Genomic DNA, 20,838 nt, shown 5'->3' on the forward strand with positions numbered 1-20,838 from the left:
ATTTAGCATACGCTGTATATTATAACACACTAATAAACCTCTGGTTTATAGAACTCTGCATTAAAGTTGCCAGTTGGCGAGCTTTAGAATAAGGGTGGAGCACTTTTTAAATGAACCAGACTACACTACGTGTGTAGGCTACGCATTTAGCCCATGTAGCAACATGAATTCCCCTTTCAAGTCTACATACCATATGAAGCGGTTTGCTCTGATTGGATTACGGGTCCACATGGGTCGGCCAGTCAGGTGGCTGAGATATCAGAGGGCCTACCAAGGCCTCATGTTGACTATCTGAAAGAAAGCCAACAAAGTGCATCAAATAACTGAAACTATCTTTCTGTTTATGCTGGATGATATTATGAATGGATACTGTAAGAGCTCCACTTTTGTCCTTTGGTGATTGTATTTTTGATTGTAGAATACCAATAGAATTTGTTTATGGTTCATTATTGTACATAACTGTAACATAGAAATATCACTTAAAAATGACATGATATAATTTTGGAAACACATAAGGGAGAGAAAGCAACACACTTTATTTTTCTTCATTCTTGTATATTGCCTTAGTTTGTTCCCCACACATGAACTAGGCGTGCTCTACATGTGCAGACAAGATGCTGTCTGTATGTTCTTGTTGAGCCCCTCCCCCTCTCCCCCCCTCCTCATTTACATCAGATTCCACACTCTGTAGGACGTTATCCAGCAACATGGGAGAAGTGGCTGCATGACAATAGCCGAGCAGAGGTACAACAAAACCCCAGCCTCCCAACCAGAAGGAAGGAGGCTTCAGGGCTAAAACAATGGAGCAGGCGTGGCCATCCCCCCAAACAACCGTGTCCCGTCGCCCCCCCGGAACCAAACCTCCCCACAAAGGGAGCGACGGAAACCAAAACAAACGGCCGCCGTCACCCGGTGTGAGGGACGAGGCCGGACGCCCGCCCCTCGGTGTAACGGGCCGTGGCGACGACGTCGGATCCCCAGGCCTCGCCGGAGACGCGGCGTCCGTCTGTCAGCAGGTGGAGCGCCAGACACACAGCTCCATTCATACCGCATTCCCGCCCTCCACTCCGAGGGCCGCGTCAGCCCCCTCGCGGGACGCCTGCCGTGGAGCAGCACGGCTGGGCGGACACACACACACAAAAAAACACAATAATTCATTGAATTTATATAGCCCTTTTCTAGACACTCAAAGACGCTTACAGTGAAGGGGGGACCTCACTAACCACCACCAGTGTGTAGCACCCACTTTGGTGATGCACGGCAGCCAATCGGCGCCAGAACGCTCAGCACACACCAGCTCGAGGTGGAGAGTGAGGGAATTAATGAGTCAGCCAATAATACAGGAGGATGATTAGGGGCCAGAGTGAATGAGCCTGGTTGGGCCAGTGAGCCACAATGACAAACACAATCAGACACATAAGCAAAATGACACACAAACACAATCACACACAAGCAAAATGACACGCATGCACACTCACAATCACACACAAGCAAAATGACACGCATGCACACTCACAACCACATACACAAACATACATATACACGCGCCCACCAAAGCACATATGCACACAAAGTCACTCACACGCACATACAAACACACACACCCACAAAGGGGGTCTTCAATCTGCCTCAGACAACAGCCTGCATAAAGGCTCCTGAAGGCCACAACAGCGTCATGTCAAAGAGCTGGAAGAGGTAGGGGGGCGGGGGGTTTCTGTCTTTGTGTGTGTGTCTGTGTGTGTATGTGTGTTATTTGGGGGTGGGGGGGATGGGTCGAGTATAGCTGGAGTCTGCTGGTGGAGGTGGAGGTGGTGTTTTTGTGTGTGTGGCGGGGGGGGGGGGGGGTTGCAGGCCCCCATACAAGATGGGGGCCCGCTGATGGATGAATGAGGGGCTGGGCCCCTGCAGCGAGGGGCTGGGTCTCTGCAGAGGGCCCGTCGAGGCTCTGGGTGCACAGAGGAGGATATTTGTACTTCCAGGGTAACAATGGAATGCAAACAAGAGAGGGAAGGACAATCAAACAGACCACTCTGGGCTGTGAAGAAGCTGCTAGGGAAATCGCCATGCAAAGCCTCTGGGGTGATATTGTCCCGTCTGAGCCCAGCGCGGCCGGCTGTTTGTTCCCAGGCTGACTCGCGGCTTTGCCTATCTTCGGTTTGCTTTTGCATAAGGGCATTCTGGGCTCCTACATATTGTCCGGCAGATTTCCTTAGACTGAAAGGAAGAGAGGAGTGATCACAAGTGCCCCGCCTGATCTTAACACAGAGTGGAGTCTGTAGGATACAGCTTTTGTCTTCTCCGACGGGGTGAAGATTCAACTGACAGACACAGCCCAAAGTGCCAACAGGCTCAGAAAATAATGGAAACGAAGTCATTCATCTCCCTGTGAATGAATCCACCCCATCCATCATTTCTCTGACTTTTATGTTATGCAACTATTTGGCTTTGACTTCAAGGTCGATTACCTCATATGCTATTGCCAAACGAGACCTCATGTTAGTTTTTCCATATAATTTTATGCCCACCACTTCAATACTGATAGGGAGGCAGGATGCATAGCCTTGTACATCATCAGAAGCCATAACAAAATGAACTGATGTCCCTCTGTCTCAATAAACAATTTAGCAAAGAACTTGGCTGGTCAACCAGTGTTGGAGCATACCAAAAGTGGATTGTTTTCGTTCTCCTTCCCCGCCTCACTCCAGATAAGACGTCAATCCCAGTCCCACAGCACGGCCTTGTGCTCTTCTTAGGAATAGTGTGGAGGAACACATCCCAACACTACTTCGACGGCACATGTTCCTTATTCCTACATGTTTACTCTCTACTCTGGCAGTGTGGATCTATCTTCACCGCTCGCTGACACACACCCCCAGGATCACCCCATCAGTAAGACCAGAGAGAAGGAGAAGTGATGACGTTAAAGCGGCGCCTATAAAAGCGGTCACTGTGAAACCGTACCGAACATCAAAGTCTGGTGCTGTGCGCGCCTAGCCAATATCTGCTCCAATGAAACGGTAAGATGTGGTTGGTTTGTAGGCCTCCACTCTCCCTGTTACTGTTGGGCTCGTAAACATTGCTCGGTTTAGAATACCCTAGTAGTGGCTTTTAGACTTGCTGTTCTCCTTTAGTGCAAATGTTCTCTTTTAACTTTCCTGAAGGGGCTTGTTCAGAGTGAAACGACAGCCTTGGCATGTTTACTTGGACAGAAACAATTGTATCAATGTATGGCCATGTGACTAATCGGCCTTTTGAAAGAAATTCTGAGTTCTTTTTTACTGATAACCATGCACACTGCATGTGAAATGCTGCCCTATTTTTAAAAAGCTCAAAATGATTTGTATGGATCAATATAATTTTTTTCAATTGTTTGGTTCATCGCTTCATTCCTGAATCATGTCTGAAACGCTCACTGCATTCTCTAACGCCTCAGTGAGTCTCGTCTTTACAGACAGAGGTCAACGTCCCTGTTTCCTCCTTGGTGGGAAGCAGACTTGAGATCAGTGGGTCATCTGGGTAAAAACCTTGCAGTTTTACAGACCAAACATAACACTGTAGCTCCAGTGTTGTGTTACACACCTTCATTCATACTCTCCATACGTTCCATGCAAGGAACATGAATCACACTGCTTCATCTTGTGGACAATAATCCCGGGCTTGGAGTTATTTGAATCCATCAACCATGAAGGTTTATGTTTCCGGTATGCTGTAACCAACATAATAGCATTGGTTTGTTGTTTTCGTGTTGACTAACTAACAGATGAGTAACCAGGCTGGTTTGCTCTCTCAGGCTCTCTAAGGCTCTATCAGTTGGTATTGCAACAGATGTCTGCACAACACTGCCTTCAGTGGAGGTTGAAGAACAATGCAAGGTTAATGCAACGGTAAAATATGTTCAAGCGTCATTCCTCCACTCCCTTTTCCCCGTCTCCTTTCATCTGACTACCAAGCTGAGATTAATTTGTCAGTCAGCTGTATTGGTTATCAATCACTTGGAGACGTTGACTGGGTATCAAAGACCACATGATGATCCTTAGATATATATGTGTTTGATGAGGCACAATATTTTTAAGGGATTCATTTACTTGCCAGATGCATCTTCCACTGTTGAGGTCTTTGAAATGCTGCCAATAGCCTACTATCCTTATGTCACCACAATAAAGGCATTCCATAGCTGCCCTGGACGGCACGTTAATGAACTAAGTCAACCTCCTGCACACATATCAGCTCGTACATTTCTTATATTCTATATAATTTATATTTTTCACACAATTAATAATACTTTCTGTAAACATATCATTTGTGTAGCGTTTTGTAAACATCGACAGTTTATTTTGTTTATCTATTTCGTTCAGGTCATCCCTGTCCTGGTTTGTCCACCGTGCGTCCATATGTTATGTAAAGACACTTAATTTTGCCATCACATTCATTTTTGTGATGGCAAAAAGCTATTATCTATGAAGTAGGCCCACCATAGGACCTCGGAATAAAGTAAAACCAAGTGTTGCTCTACCTATGCTCTGGGAGAACTACAATCCCAGAATGCTCGGCCGGCCCGGGCCGGGGGGAGAGAGAGGCTGAGAGGGGTGAGGAGGGACGGGGGAGAGGGCTCTTCTAGCCTCCAGGATGCGCCTAGTCTGAGATCGGAGGGGGGAGGAATCCACAAGTCGTGCAGCTCGTCGTCTTGAAGCCCAGCGCCCGGAACGCTCCGAACAGTTCTACGCTGTAGATCACCTGGCTTTCACTTCAAAGAGCTCGAATTCTTCAACCACTTTTTGTGTTGTAAGTTTCCAAAGTTTAGGAAGTAGTTGGTCGGAGCTGAGTTGACTCCCCCACCGGGAGCGAAAGGATTTTGGATCGAGTCCTACAGCATAGCGAGGCTACACCGCGTCTCTTCCACCAAACGGATCTCTGCCGCCGGTTATTCTGATCCAGAGGAGCTCTGAACCGGAGAAGATCGCTCGGTAAAGCTTATTTTTTCCCGGTCCGCGGGGTCCACAGGTCCACGCTCGGCTGAGTACCGGGGCTTTGATGCTCGGTCGGTGAAACACGCTCCAGTCCGCCGGAGGGTTTTTGTTCGCTGTTTTTTGTTCGTAACTTGTCGCGGACCTCAGAACTGAGTTGGATTTTTATTCGTGTTTTTGAAAGTTTTCACCATCCCGAGCCGTGGAGTTTCTCCATCAAACTAGCCCGGGTTCACCCTGCAGAGCTTCGTTTAAAGGTGAGCTAATGGTTCAGGTATATAAAGTCCGAATTGTGATTTAAAGTTTAGTTAGATTCTGTCTGCTCAACGGACTGGAGGGTTTTGATTTCTTGTTTTAATGAGACCTAAAAGGCTTGGCTGTAATGCTAGGGTATGTGTTTTCAGATGTATTCAGGTAATCTATTTTTTGAACGATGAATCAGAAATCGACTATGTCCTGGTTCTTAACTATTTTTTGTAGGCTATTACTAAAAATTAAGGGAAACAATCCACGCCACCATGGCGGTGCTTTTGGGAAAACAAGTCCACCCCCAAAGCTCCCCCGGGGCCCCTGGCAGTAAAGCCCCTCTCAGGAGGAAAACACTAATGTCCTGCATGGTCTGAACTTCTGAAAAACAGTGAAACACATGTCACACACTTCACTCCATCAACGTTTTTCATGCTTATCTGATCATGATTTTTGGTGATTTGCAATAAACATTATATTGTGAGTGTCATCTTCTACATCAGCAGCACATTGCTGATAGGTCTATATTTTTACCCTGTGTGTTACACATCAGACTGATAAGCTGCTTCTTGAAATGCAGGTATCTAGTCTTACAGATGGCCATTGAACAGCTTCTATTTTATACATATACAGACACAAAATGAAACAGTGTGTGTAAATGTAATTCTTTGCAGGAAACATCATTATACAGTAATAGCGTTTTGAAATGTAGGTAAATGGAACATTGTAAATATTTTCGGTCACAATCAGATATTTTCTGACCTAAGATATTTTTGCTTTTTTAAACGTATACTGAAAGACTCCTAATTTTACTGAAATACCAAATTTATTTAGGTTTGACGAGGTAGCTAAAATAATAGTGTTACGTTGACTGGGACATATATTTAATCCATGGACATGTATTAAATGGTCTATGTAAATGGTTTGAGAACATGGCTTTAGGAAGAGTGTGTGACAGTGGAAGACAGATGTTATGAACCGAAGAGTGACTTGGCATGGTCATATTGTTTGCGATACACCAAATTCCACACGTAAGTCCATTTAATTTGCACGTCACTGCAAACCCCCCCCTCCTCATGGATCATACGAGCGGGGTGTGAACACTGGGAGGCAGTGATTTCAATTCCAAGTAGGGACCACCCAACAAGAACGATAAGCCCGTCTGCCCCGAGAGATAACTGTGTCCGTGAACCGTTCCCCGCAGTGGAGCACTGGCTATCCCAGGGATATATGTTGTTGTGCTGGTTACTCTAGTCAGCGGTGCTGGAGGATCCTTTGTAGCGCGATGAGACCACTGTGGCATGTTTGTTTTGTTTGGGCTGGGGCCCCGGGGCCCTGTCCAGTGCGGTAACACGAACTGCAGCCCTGAATTACACAGGGCTGGTGGAGGAGCCCGCAGATAGAGGGCAAGGAGCCGCCGCTGCTGAACGTGAGCAGGGGAGCGGAGGCAGGGAGAGCACTGAGCGCTAACGGTGCCTGGTCCTGTGGACCTAGCCCTCTGCCTATGGCACTAGACCTCTAGTGGGCCCCCATACCTCTGCCTGGGGCCCCAGACCTCTGCCTGTGACGCTATACCTCTGACTGTGGATTGGGTCTCTTGTATGACGTTGTTGAAATCTGGCTTCTGTTCTGTAAGGGCAGAGGAAGTTATGGCTACGATGTTCATCGTGTCAAATGACTAAAGAGACAATTTGGGAGAGCGTAAAATACTATGTTTGATGGGTATCAAATGATGTGCTCTTCCTACCTCTCACTGTCCTTTCAGGGAAGCCCCAGTTGGAGTGACATGAGTAAGGAGTGCTCTCTATCTCTGAGATCTGGTAGCTATGCCTCTGGAACTCCTTTTTCGTAGCTTGGGGCTATAATAACAACAGTCAGACTATAGGAAGCTTAATAATTTAGAATTCCAAAATAATTCCCTAACAGTGTTATGGATGCATATTGCGTTGCTGCAACACTGTTTAGGTTTTTATTTTTTTCGGTTGAAAAAAAAAATGACATGAATGATGAGCTCCAGCTTACACCCCTCTACTTCTGTTTTGGTCTTCACCCAAGATCAGCTCAACTTCTGCTCCGCCGGAAGGTGGAAACGGAAAGACATTCACTAGCCTTGCCAAGTAGCGTAGCGTGTTTGAACAAGACACCACTCTGCAAAACGGCCCTCACCGAGCTGCAGTGACACCAAAAAGCTAGGGGGCGGGGCTCCAGGTGTTGAGTGTGTGACCCCCCCCCAAAGGTGTCCTTAGTCAATTTGGTGTCTCCAAAGAAAACAAAGGCAGATTTGATTTGCTAATTCATTCTCTGTGATGCAAAGCATCTACATTTATCTAATTTTGTCGATATTCAATACTGACCTCTTCAAGTAATTACTTTCAGAGATTATTTCATTACTTGGTCCCGTTAGTTTTTTTGTTATTTCATTAGTGTCTCCAAGACGGTTCTTTAGATTAACAAGTGTGAATTGTGTTTCCCCTCACGAAGTTTGCTCTCTATGCATGCAGAGGCGGTCTTCATTAGCCAGACTTCAGCCATTGTTGCAAATGAAATGACCGGCCGTCCCTCCCTCTAAATGAGACGGAGTACGGTGCTAAATGGGGGGCTGCAGTACTTGGGGGCCCAATTTATACTGTGGCGCCTCAGCGTGAGCATGCCTGCGTGAGCTCTGGGGCCGACGCTTCCTGGCACTCGGATCCTCCTAAGACCAGCCTGGCCTGCTGCTCATGGGACATGCACTACATACTTTTTACACTTCATTGAGCATCCATCACTCTATCGTCCCACATGCTTTTCAGTTTACCTGATGAGAACCTTTTCTCTTCTCACACACACACACACACACACACACACACACACACACACACACACACACACACACACACACACACACACACACACACACACACACACACACACACACACACACACACACACACACACACACACACACACACACACACACACACAAAGAAAGCCCTGTTGTTTTAGTGGTACTGGTGGAAGCCGAGGGAATGTGATTGGCTGTTGGCTTTTTGCACTTCCTGATGCCTGGCAGCAGAAGTGGATTTCTTGGAACGTTACCAAACACTGACTCACTGCTCCGAGCCGGGATGACCAGGCGTCTTTATCCCTGCTGGACCCGGGCTGAGCCCACTCAGCTGTGGAACACTGGGCCATTCTTGGAAAGTGAAATTGAATTGGGTTTGAAGGGAAACACAATGAACCTTTGAATGATGGACACAACAACAACAATGGCCGTCCGGCGCAGAGCCCAAGCTGCGTCCTGCACACACAGGCTGGAGCTTCTTCAACAGGGCTACAAAGATACAACTCCTTCTCTCTAATGAGTTCATTCCTGCTGAACGTAGAGCAGGCCATTGGGGTTTGGAGGAAGGGTTTGTAGGGCATCAGGGCTGAGAGGGCTTCCAGCCTGACTGGTCACATGTAGAAGAGAGTAGGACACAGTAGGACACCGTGAGCGCTGGCCACTCCCAGCCTGGCGAGCGTGGGAGTGTGCGCTGGCGGCGGGGGTCATGTGGGGGCTGGGACCAGAACCAACTGCAGGGCCGTAGATCTGGAAGTGTGGAAATGATAGTTTGGCTGTCCCTCCACAGGGTGTCACGTAACGGACTGAGTTCAGTTTTTTACTCGTAACAAATTCCTCAAGAAGGATTATGCGGGTTAGGGGCGAGTGTTAACCTCCCTGGCCAGATGCTGCAGAGGTGATGATGTGAGCAGATGTGCCTCTGTGCACGTCACCACTAAACTGACGCTATGTGTGCAATGTCCTCACTGATGGCGTAATGTCAACAATATCAATAGGGTCACAACCAACATGTTCTGGATGGGTGGTGTGTGTGTGTGTGTGTGTGTGTGTGTGTGTGTGTGTGTGTGTGTGTGTGTGTGTGTGTGTGTGTGTGTGTGTGTGTGTGTGTGTGTGTGTGTGTGTGTGTGTGTGTGTGTGTGTGTGTGTGTGTGTGTGTGTGTGTGAGATCCATCTTCTAGTGTTATCTGGTTCTTTCCTGAATTAAATAACATGTATTTATTTATTCTTGCACTTAAAAATAGTAATTCGAATTGTGTGGCATCTTATCCTTGCCGGGGAATCAGGTAACCTTAAAATTTTTAATGCGTTGCACTTGTTTCTATGAACATCCTTAATGAACTGCGATATATTGATTATTTTTCTTCTGACAAATGTACTTATTGTAAGTCGCTTTGGATAAAAGCTTCAGATCACAATATTCTGACACGGGTAAACCAGTATTTACTTTGTACATTTGGACCAAAATTGTTTAGATCTAGAAATATAAAAATGGTCTAAAACTTGTTTTAGTTAAGGAATGAAAGAAAAATAAGATATGTAGTTAGCTTTTTCTTGTGGCTTGTGTTATGCACTAGAGGAAATAATTGATTAAATAGTGATGATAGTCCTATGATTTCTGATTTTTAAGTTGCCTCGTTTATTTTCTTCTTTCAGATTAGCACTGCCTGAATGGAGTGCCTTTTACAGAGGTGCCAGCAGATTTAGGTCCTGCTACATGATGGGGCCCAGCATGCTACTGGTCTTGGCTCTCTGTGCCCATGTGTTGCCAGCTCAGTCGCGGCCTGCTAGCGCTACTGCAGATGAAGGTAAGATCACTTTTCAAACCTTTTATTTCTCAAAATCTTTTCTTGCATGTCAGCATTTGTCGAATGCTACTTTGTATACTGTCCTATGAAATTATTGGAAACGGTACCCGCCCGGGGGGAAATGCCGAAGTTCCACGTTCCTTAAGTAAATCCCGCAACATTCCTGTGTCTTCTGCACCCCGCCCCCACAGGCTGGCCAACACCTCAGCTCTCCTTTTAGAACGCTCTTCTTCAGACCCAAATGTATACTTTCTCTCTAATTTCCCTGCTCACTAGAAGTATGCCCTCAAATGTAAATGTCTTTATTCACTGTCTTTTTCATAAAGTGGGTTTTAGAACTCCCCATTGGAGAAATTGCGGAAGAAAACCGTACCCTGATCTAATCACTGCACAAGTTCAGTTCCGAAACGGGGGAAGAAGACATTGAAATTGAAGCCCTAAAAATGCGTCTCTTGGACAGCTTCCAGCGGGGTAATGGCTGCCTGGACTTGCAGGAGTTTGGATGTTTACACTCAGTATTTCGGAAGTGGAGCACAGCAAAAGAATATGATAAAGCCCTGCATTATAATTAGAGTAATTATTCGAGAGGTTCTCTCCTTGGCAGCTAGCCCGAAAATAAAGTTGGCAGTGCTATGTTTAAAGCGGGAGTGGGGAAGGGAGGGGTAAATGAGTTCCATGTGTAGCCCAGGGGCCGCTCACTACCTAGCTACTCTCCTTTGTAATGAAAAGGTATTTGTTGTCACCGAGAGATAAGTTAACTGCCAGTGAAACCATAAATTAGCTAGGTTTCTTTTCTCAGGGAAAAAGGAAAGAAGAGGCTTCTCTGAGCACACACCCTTATCCACGAAGATTAGGTTCCAGGAGTCTTGTTTTCTGCTCAGGCTCAGGCGCTGGTCTGACTGGGTGGGGGAGGGATGGTTGATGGGTTTGTACCCTGCACCCGGTGCTCAATCACCAAATGGCCAGGTACTATCTATGCGCCGCTTCCAACCCCCCCCCCCCCCCCCCCCCCCCCCCCCGAGCCTGGGAATGCGCCCCCCCCCTCTGCAACACCCCACAGAGTCTCAGCTGTCCACAAACAATCACACAGGGAACATTTGGTCGCATTCTTTTTGTCTCGAGTGAGGAAACCAAATGTTTGTATGGAAATGTCTTTTTAACTAGTGTCCCCACTTACTTGTTTTGTTGTGTGGTTTAATAGAGAAGCTATGTTCTGGAATTGTGGAATTTTTTGTAGACAACATTCACCGCTCATGGCTCTGAGTTAGAATGAGGCGATTCAGATTTGAAGAACAGTCGAAGCCTGCTTGATCACCTTTGTCCTTTCTGGCTTGTCAATCTGGACTTTCTTCAGACAGGGCATGTCCACAGGGCAGATAAAGGGGTGTCAGTCAAACACTGAGCTATTGAAACATGTTTCTCCTCCCTCTTGTGTGTAAGATCTGCTGTCAGAGCAGACCAAAGGCTGACCCTGCAGCAGAGTTCTTTGGGGGTTTTGGGGAGCAGACCCTCTCAGCCCTGCTGGATATTAGAATGAAAGTACAACCTTTCAGCGAGACATCCTCGCCCTTCTTTTGTCCGGAGGAGACACCATATGGGCCCGTGAGCTGGTTGCCGTAACTCCCATTGAGATTAGAAATAGCGTTAAGCTAATTTGTCCCTGCAGGACCACTGTCGTTGGGTCCAGCGTGGCTCGTATGGGCTGAATGTCAATAGCCTGATTTGCTAGTGAAAGGTTTTCTACTGGAGTTCTTTCAGACCCGCTCATTGAATTCCTGCAGCTTGCTAATGGGCATTGTGCTATTCTCCGGCTACCCCAGACCCCCCCCCCCCCCCCCCCCCAGCTCCGCTGCTATTGTCACTTATCAATTCTTCTGTCTCCTCCCTGCCCCCCTCCCACCCCTTCACTCTGGTCTGACAGGGCTGTGGGGGGGAGGGGGGGGGCGCTGGCCAGCGTGTGTGTTTTTCGCTGGGCAGAATATCTGCGGCTCAAGCGAACCAACTTTGCTGCACTCAACCATCACTCTGTTGATGGCCAGGCAGGAAATCCCAGCAGTCATTCAACCAGAGTATTGCTTCCTATCTGCGACTCCCCAGCCCCCCTAGACTGGCGCCAGCTCGCAGGCTCCTGTTTTTTCTGTCTTTTTCTGGGTGTTATTTTTGCTCGGTTGCTTGTTTTACTAAACCGTGAACTCGCAGACCTGTGTGTTTTTGGTAATCTCTAACAATCTCTTTCATGATTGGTGTAATTAGGATGATTTTAAGGGATGTCAGTCAGTTCCCCCCCCCCCCCCCCCGGAATGGTGGAAGGGCTGCATTCCAGCGGGGAAACGCTCCCAAATATGATCCTTAATCCATGTTAATCCAATCATGGAGCGGGAGGATTAATCCCCAACAACATCCTGTTCAAAGGAAACATCCCCTGCACCTCAGCGACGCCCCTGGAAGAAAAAAAACATAAAGTGGGAATTACCGTGGAAAAACACTTGTTGAGCAGAAGTATTTTCTGGCAAACTTTAATATCCCAACATTTCTTTTAACAACCGACATAAATGTGATTTGCTGCGGTTATTTCTGGCACATGAACATCCTGTGCACGATACGAACGTCGTACTTTAGAAACCTGAGGCTTCACACGGTGACGCCGGCTCAGGGGCGGGTTTCAGGAGCAGATCCTCACCGCCTGCTCAAAAAAAAAAAACAGTCATCTTTATGGGGCTCAGTGGCTTTATGAGTCTGCTGCCAGATTAACAACCGGGATGATGACGCTGTCTTATCAGGGCCGTTCACATCTAAAGGGCAAGGGGCACACACACACACACACACACACACACACACACACACACACACACACACACACACACACACACACACACACACACACACACACACACACACACACACACACACACACACACACACACACACACACACACACACACACACACACACACACACACAGAGCGAGAGAGCGTAGGCTGGTGGTGTTCAGGATGACGCTAGCCCCACCCTACGCCCCTCTCCCCTCGGCTGGTGTTGTTTTGGAGGAGAAAGTCGATCTGTCCCTCTGGCCTCTTTTCCTGCCCGGATTAGGGGCCGACCGACGCATGTGATCCAGGAAATACCTTTACTAGACCCGACCGGGGTCGCCATAGCAACTGGCACTAGAACCTGCCGCTGCAGGCCCTCTCTTGCTCGTCCCTGTGCACACACGCTGCCTCGCTCTCTCATTTGCACCCCCCCACCCTCATTGTCTGAAGGCCTTTGTTGTGATGGAGGGAGGGTGGATTAATGTGGCAGGGTTTGCTGACGTTGTTCTGAGGCTGCGCCTAATATGGGCGCGTTTCCGGCTGGGTGGGAGGCGGCCTCACAGCCGCGTGTGTCAGAGCGACGGTCTGCTTGTCTCCCATGAGGTCCGCAGAGTACCGTCTCCCAACTGGGCTCTGACTGGTTGCACTGTCGTTGCTAAGAAACGCATTTGCTCAGTCATGTAAAAAAAATAATATTATATGCATATATAGTTAACTTTTAGCAAAAAAAAAAAAAAAAAAAAAGTTGGGGGTAGGGGCTCAGGTGTGTCTCTCGGCGCCCCCTCCATTGTGTCATTCCTCTGATTGAATCTCACCTTCCTCTCTCAAGTAGCTCCTGGCCGGCCGGCCGTCGCCGCGACCAATTTGGGCGGCGATTTAATTTGAGGAAGCGGTCGCCAAGATTGCGCCCTTCAGAACTTTTTAGGGAGATTATAAAAAGAGGTTGCTTGGTAATTCCTCTCAGCCCTCATACCCTGTCTCGTGTCCTTTTAATTTATCTTTATGGTCCCCTCATCCAATACTTCATCCAATTATTATTATTGAGAAGCCATCACCTAACCATTATACTTTTTTTAATAGTGTCGAGTTTCTATAGTCATGAAATGACAGATTTGATTTATTTTGGATTTGTTCCTTATTAAAGTTTTTCCACGGAGAATGTCTTGTGTCCGTAAAGACCCCAACACGGTGGTCTCCCACCCTCTGAGCTCTGCTAGCTGTGGTCCGTTCCTCCTCACCCCAACGGCCCCTCTCCCCCCTCTCCCCCAGGCCCCGCCCCGGAGCTCCCGGCCGAGCTCTTCACCCTGTACCCCGGGGACCGCCTGGACCTGGACTGCCCCTCCAAGGACTCCCTCCAGGCCGCCGTCAACTGGACCAAGGACCAGGCGGCGCTCACCGACGACGAGCACACGCGGCTCCACGGCGCGCAGCTGGAGATCGAGACGGTGGAGCCGTCCGACTCGGGCCTCTACGCCTGCACCTCCTTCGGCAACTACAGTGTGTTCTTCAACGTGTCTGGTGAGCGGCGGCTCGGGTCTGCAGGGGGGAAGGGGTTCAACCGTAGCCATGCGTCGACCCTCACCTGACCCAAATCTCGTCCAGGAGCTGGAAAAGTCCTGTTGTTGTTGTTGTTGTTGTTGTTGTTAATTCTCTTGGTCATCTTGCTAGGACGTGGAGTGGGCACAAGGGGCGTTGTTTTCTTGTGGGCACCTTGTGTGCCCTCCCCTTTAGTGGGCCCTCACTTAGTTGGCCCTCACTAAGTGTGCCCTTACTTAGTGTGACTTCAATTAGTGGGCCATCACTAAGTGGGCCCTCCCCTTTAGTGTGCCCTTAATTAGTGGGCCCTCCCTTTAGTCTGCCCACACTAAGTGGGCCCTCCCCTAGTGTGCCCAACCCCTTAGCGTGCCCTCCCCCTTAGCGTGCCCTCCCCCTTAGCGTGCCCTCCCCCTTAGCGTGCCCTCACCCTTAGCGTGCCCTCCCCCTTAGCGTGCCCTCCCCCTTAGCGTGCCCTCCCCCTTGGTTTGCCCTGCCCCTTAGTGTGCCCTCCCCCTTAGTGTGCACTGCCCCTTGGCTTGCCCTCCCCCTTAGTGTGCCCTCCCCCTAAGTGTGCCCTCCCCTTGGTTTGCCCTCCCCTTAGTGTCCCCTCCCCTTGGTTTGCCCTGCCCCTTGGTTTGCCCTGCCCCTTGGTTTGCCCTGCCCCTTGGTTTGCCCTCCATTAGTGGGTCTTCACAGTGGGGCATCACTCCAACCCACCAAAGCTGAAGACCAAAGTCCAGAAAGTTGAGCCAGAATAGCATTGCTAGATATTTTGGGTACAGACGTGTTTGTTGACTGTGTGTCTCAGTGTGCGGTCCAGATGTGGTTCAGACCAAACATCCTACATGCATGCACCCAGGATAGAAGCCTTCCTCACATCCACATCAGCCTCTAGCTCGTCTGCCTCATGGTTCTGTTTATGAGACAGTTGCGTTCTCCTAGCAGGTTGACCTTGTGTACTGACCAAGATTTATTTAAAATTAAACTGAAGAACCATTTCCCCTGCTGTGGCTGATATGACGGTGAGGGACGTTATGCTGTGTTTGGTCGTCAACCTTTCTGAATACATTTTGCGTCCTGCTTCGTAGACATGCTCTATTTATAGAAAAATCAATACAACATTTAGTTTGTAAAGCATGAGTGCATGTGTAATGAATACTGAATAAATGAAATCTGGAAACACTTAAGCTTCGAATGGATACATTTGACTCTGATCTAATAATTGCTAACTTACTTGGTCTGATTATTGATTTTTGGCATTATCTTCTATGAAGCTCAAAGCATCATGTGATGCCCATGCACACAACTCCAGTTTTTAGCCAAACATTCATATCTTAAAGGCGTTCGTTGTAGCAGGAGGGCCTTCTGCCTCGGTCTCCAGGAGAATATTCTGAGGTCCCCAATGATTTATTCACAATTCCTCCTCTTCTTCCAGTGGATACGCTGGCGTCCTCTGAGGATGACGACGAAGAGGAAGAGTCCTCCTCCGAGGAGGCTAAACTCCTGGGCAGTGGGAAACTGCTACGTAAGTGTTTGCTGACATCGCCCTCCGAATGACATCGTCCTGCTCTTCCCTCTTATTCTTCTGTTTCTGCAAATCCACTCGGCAGCAGCGAAAACACATGTTATCTGAGGACATGGAGCGTTTTCTGATGAATGAATGAATGAATGAATGAATGAGTGTTTGAACACCCCGGAGGGCTATGATTCAGCCGCTGTGGTTACGGCGTGCGTGCCGCTACAATATACGCTCCCTCATCTCCAACATCTGGATGAGGGATTTCACTTATGGTGAATCACAACTCTCTCGGGGTGTGTGTGTGTGTGTGTGTACTCGCAAAAGGAACGCCATCCAGTCAACCGCTGTGGTGAACCTTGGGATTTTTTGCTTATGAGTCTGCCGGGCCATTGAGTCACCCAGGCATGGTCAGCTACTAGCAATACTACTACTACTGCTCTGCCCCTCCCTAGATCTCCCCTCCTCCCTACCCCCGCCCAGAGCAAGCATCCTGAGCTAGCGCCCAGAGATAGCTTACTGGTCTGAACACGGCCAACTACTGGTTCTCTGGTTTTGACCCCACGTTGGATGCAGAGTTGAAAGAACAAAAAAATATAAGGGGTTTAGGAAATAAACGCAATGGATATTAGTGTTTTACTTTGAGTGCTATTCTGTATGTAACACTGGGTATTCTTTAAAGAGACACCGAAATAGTCCATAAAGTATTTGGCCTTTTTTTATGAATTAAAAAGGAGTTTATATTTAAGAAGAAATAGCTGTAACAGGCATGCTGTAATAATCATACTCTAATAAACATGAAGAGAAGCTTGTCCACAGCCCTCTGTGTGTGCCTGTTGCGTGTGTAGACTAATCTTCCGTCCCGCCTCAACGGCCAGCTCAAACGCATTTCCTCTCCAAGTGTGAAGAGTCGCACATCTCGGACATATGTTGTTGTTGTTCTTGTAGCGTGACATCTGGCTATCCCCCCCCCCCCCCCCTAGCAATGCCCCCCCTGTGGGCTCACCCTGAGAAGATGGCCAAGAAGCTCCACGCCGTTCCCGCCAGCAAGACTGTCAAGTTCCGCTGCCAGGCCAGCGGCAACCCCACCCCCTCGCTGAAGTGGTTCAAGAACGGCCGGGAGTTCAGGAGAGACCAGCGCATCGGGGGCTTCAAGGTGACCCCCCCCCCCCTCAGACCTTTTTAGGGAGTTCATCCTGCAGGTCCCGTGTCTGGAGGAGCAGGCCAGGGTTCATCCTGCGGCTAATGCTGACACCGTTATCCTGGGAAAGACCAGACATCTCAACCCCTGCTAGGCTAGCCGGTTAGCTTTAGAGGACCAGCAGACATCTCAACCCCTGCTAGGCTAGCCGGTTAGCTTTAGAGGACCAGCAGACATCTCAACCCCTGCTAGGCTAGCCGGTTAGCTTTAGAGGACCAGCAGACATCTCAACCCCTGCTAGGCTAGCCGGTTAGCTTTAGAGGACCAGCAGACATCTCAACCCCTGCTAGGCTAGCCGGTTAGCTTTAGAGGACCAGCAGACAACTCAACCCCTGCTAGGCTAGCTGGTTAGCTTTAGAGGACCAGGAGACATCTCAACCACTGCTAGGCTAGCCGGTTAGCTTTAGAGGACCAGCAGACATCTCAACCCCTGCTAGGCTAGCCGGTTAGCTTTAGAAGACCAGCACACATCTCAACCACTGCTAGGCTAGCTGCATAGCTTTAGAGGACCAGCAGACATCTCAACCCCACTATACTAGACGGTTAGCTTTATGGGGACCACCTCACGTCTCACAGAGCTCTATGAAGGTCTGGTTTGAACATCACAATATGGATATGAGTCCCACCGCTGGTCCGATGAGGAGGAGGGAGTTGGATGTTCTATGTGAGGGTGACAAGTCCTAAAACTATTCTGACTCTCCAGAGACCTGAGGACCCTCAGAGACCTGAGAACCCTCAGACTCCTCAGAGACCTGAGGACCCTCACACTCTCAGTGAGCCCATCCTCTCAAGCATCTGCATTTCCCATCAGGGTCTCTGGGCCGCTCCAGCCTCAGACCCACCCCCCCCCTCCCTTCCAGCTGGGACACATTTAGGAGCTTCCTCTCAGCTGCCCTCCCCCCTGTTCTCCACCTCACCATCTGGCCACTGCAAGTTGGATTTTATTTTATTTAGTATTTTTTTTTTAGTCTAGGTGGTGCGGAGGCCTGTTTTGGCGGCCCTGAGACGTCTGATATCACATGCACGCACACACGCAAAAACACACACTCCCCACTCCCCCTCCCCCACCCTTTCCTTTATGACCGGGCCTCTATTGTTCATATGGGCTATGTGGAAACGAGGGGGGTTTAATGTACACCACATGTATATGAAGCTGAGCACCACATACATCTGGCAATGGACAGCTGACACACACACACACACACACACACACACACACACACACACACACACACACACACACACACACACACACACACACACACACACACACACACACACACACACACACACACACACACACACACACACACACGGCCCCCTATCCACTCTCCCTCCACCTCATATGTCGGCTCAGGGCGGGGGGGGGGGGGGGCATAAGGCTTGCTCGGTGTTTGATGTTGCCAGGGCCTCTGAGGTTTTGTTGGTTTAATCACGCTCCGCCGGTCTCGGCAGATTTATGGAAGAAAAATTATAACTTGGCTCTGACAAAAAAGGAGAGTGCAACACTTTACTGCAGACATGAAGTAACCCTTACAAGTGTGTGTGTGTGTGTGTGTGTGTGTGTGTGTTGGAATGCTGTAATTGAGGCGATGGACTGAAGAATAATCTTTCACGTCTTCAGTATACTTAAGGACTTTTCATCCTTTCGGCCCAAGTGTAATTACTTTGTTTCAACAGTTCACCAGAGAAATGTGAAAGAACCTGTGCTGTTATTGTTCTCGAAGCCGTTGCCCAACCAAGGAGCTTCCTTTTAAAGTCTCTGTGTGACGTTTGGACCTCCAGGTGCGCGACCACATGTGGACCATCATCATGGAGTCGGTGGTCCCCTCTGACAAGGGGAACTACACCTGTGTGGTGGAGAACCAGCACGGCAGCCTCAACCACACCTACCAGCTCGACGTCGTGGGTAAGGACTGACGGGGAAAAACTAGGAAACCTAATTTCCAGCTTTGAAAAGCAATGCAATGTTCCAGCAAGCTGCTTCCTCCCTGCCCAATCAGAGACCCCAGGGCCCGGGTCCTGATCTACGCCGAGGTCTGGTAGGGTGCTCTCTATGTGACCTCACCAGACTACTAGTCCGCCCCTAGCTGTTGTTTGGAGCAACAAGTGCTGTCATTTGCCACTGTGGAGCTAGTTTGAGTTTACTGATCCCCCCCCATCCCCCCATCACACTCATTTTGAATATATCGTCTTCAAAATGACTTCAAACATTCCAAGGGTTGGTTCTAAATCTGCCTCTTGACTCCGTTTCTTGGTTAATCTCCGTAATTACGCGCAGCGTTTAGCGCTGAGGAAGCAGCCACGCTCACTTCCTGAGCTCTGCATGCAGCCTGCGTCTCTGGTGACCTCACAACCGATCTGATTCTGAACGCCAGACCTCGCCTTGCAATCTCAATCCGCCATCGTAATGTGGACCAGGTTTCATAGAAACGGAGGGCATTACAACGCGTTTGTTTGTGTGAGACCACCGTGGTCTGCTTTAACAGGGCTGCGTGTTGAACGTGTGTGTGTTCCCTCTCTGCCCCCCCCCCCCCCCCCTCCAGAGCGCTCCCCCCACAGGCCCATCCTACAGGCCGGCCTGCCCGCCAACCGCACGGTGGTGGTGGGCAGCGACGTGGAGTTTGAGTGCAAGGTGTTCAGCGACCCCCAGCCCCACATCCAGTGGCTGAAGCACATCGAGGTGAACGGGAGCCGCCTGGGCCCCGACAAGCTGCCCTACGTCCGGGTGCTTAAGGTAGGAGCACACCCTCCGTGGAGGGGGGGGAACACAGATGTTAGTCTGCTCGGGACAAACGTGCACAAAGAGGGTCTCAACTTTCGTGGATTGTTAAGAAAGACGTCTTTTTATATATTTGCTTTCATTAAACCTTTGCTAAGAATTAAGTCAAATGACTGCTAAGAAATGTTGAGGGTTGATAGAATGCTGAGAAAGGACTTCCGAACCTGCTTTAAGTGATGAGGAACAAGGGTTATAAACTCATTGATTGCTTATGAAGACCTTCTAAACTACCATTGGTTACAATGACGTCTTGGTGAAAACCATGCGATCACAAGCCAAACGAGAGGCTTAAGAAGCATCACATTGTTACTGATGTTGACCGCTATTCAACGAGAAAGACGTAACACAATGTTTTGTTAATTTATATGTAAGTGGACGTGGTGATTTTGCCTTGATGTTTATAAATGCTGCATGTACTGTTTACAATTTAGTGCCATCCCTTCTGAGAAGCGACCGCCCAGCACAACGACAGACCTGCTCATCTCTTACTGTCTCTGCCAGCGTTGATGTGATGTTGTGTCCGTGCTGCCCTGTGTCCCCCCCCCCCCCCCCTCCTCCAGCATTCTGGGGTCAATAGCTCGGACACCCAGGTGCTGACGCTCTACAATGTGACTGAGGAGGAGAGCGGCGAGTATATTTGTAAAGTGTCCAATTATATAGGCGAGGCCAATCAGTCGGCCTGGCTGACGGTCACCCGCTGGCACCCCACAGGTAAACCGGTCCGCTGGAGCGCACGCACACGCCCACACCGCGGCCACGCCCGCACCGGGGCCACACCTGGCGAGTTAGGGGCCCCACGCTAGAGACAACCTGCCCATGTGGCTGTTTCTCTCCTCCCTGCCTCCCTCCATCTTGCTCTGCCTCCCTCCCCCCCTCCTACCTCGTTTTTCATCCTGACTGTAAATGACGCTATGGAAAATTCCCAGCAGAACAGTTGAAAGTGTTTAGTTGCTGGTTTATGTTGGAGTCTGCTCTCATTCTTGCCCCGTGCCGGCGCAGTGCCCACCTAATAAGGGCCTCTCTGTCTGCCATCCTGCTCCATTACTCTCGCTCTCCTACCCCGCTCACCTCTCACACACTCTCTACCTAGCACTCTCTGTCTCTTGCTCTCTTTCTCTGCCTCGGTCTGTCTCTCTGTCTGTCTCTCTCTCTCT

The 20,838-nt window shown here is 49.1% G+C and overlaps 1 protein-coding gene across 4 annotated transcripts in view; it reads left to right on the forward strand.

Annotated features, from left to right (window-relative positions):
• Positions 1–4,613: 4,613 nt before the first annotated feature.
• LOC130384068 (fibroblast growth factor receptor 1-A-like) overlaps positions 4,614–20,838 on the forward strand; it is a 31,663-nt gene continuing 15,438 nt past the window's right edge. For 2 of the 4 annotated variants that reach the window (XM_056592069.1, XM_056592070.1), the window contains exons 1-8: positions 4,614–5,221; positions 9,688–9,839; positions 13,919–14,167; positions 15,621–15,710; positions 16,685–16,857; positions 18,688–18,811; positions 19,449–19,639; positions 20,245–20,395. In XM_056592069.1, the coding sequence (XP_056448044.1) occupies positions 9,749–9,839; positions 13,919–14,167; positions 15,621–15,710; positions 16,685–16,857; positions 18,688–18,811; positions 19,449–19,639; positions 20,245–20,395 (1,069 nt within the window). In that variant the 5' untranslated portion in view covers positions 4,614–5,221; positions 9,688–9,748. The remainder of the gene's footprint in view (positions 5,222–9,687; positions 9,840–13,918; positions 14,168–15,620; positions 15,711–16,684; positions 16,858–18,687; positions 18,812–19,448; positions 19,640–20,244; positions 20,396–20,838) is intronic. The other 2 variants (XM_056592071.1, XM_056592072.1) reach the window with 1 other exon arrangement.

The sequence above is a fragment of the Gadus chalcogrammus genome, chromosome 6, assembly GCF_026213295.1.
Source record: "Gadus chalcogrammus isolate NIFS_2021 chromosome 6, NIFS_Gcha_1.0, whole genome shotgun sequence".
Classification (NCBI taxonomy): domain Eukaryota; kingdom Metazoa; phylum Chordata; class Actinopteri; order Gadiformes; family Gadidae; genus Gadus; species Gadus chalcogrammus.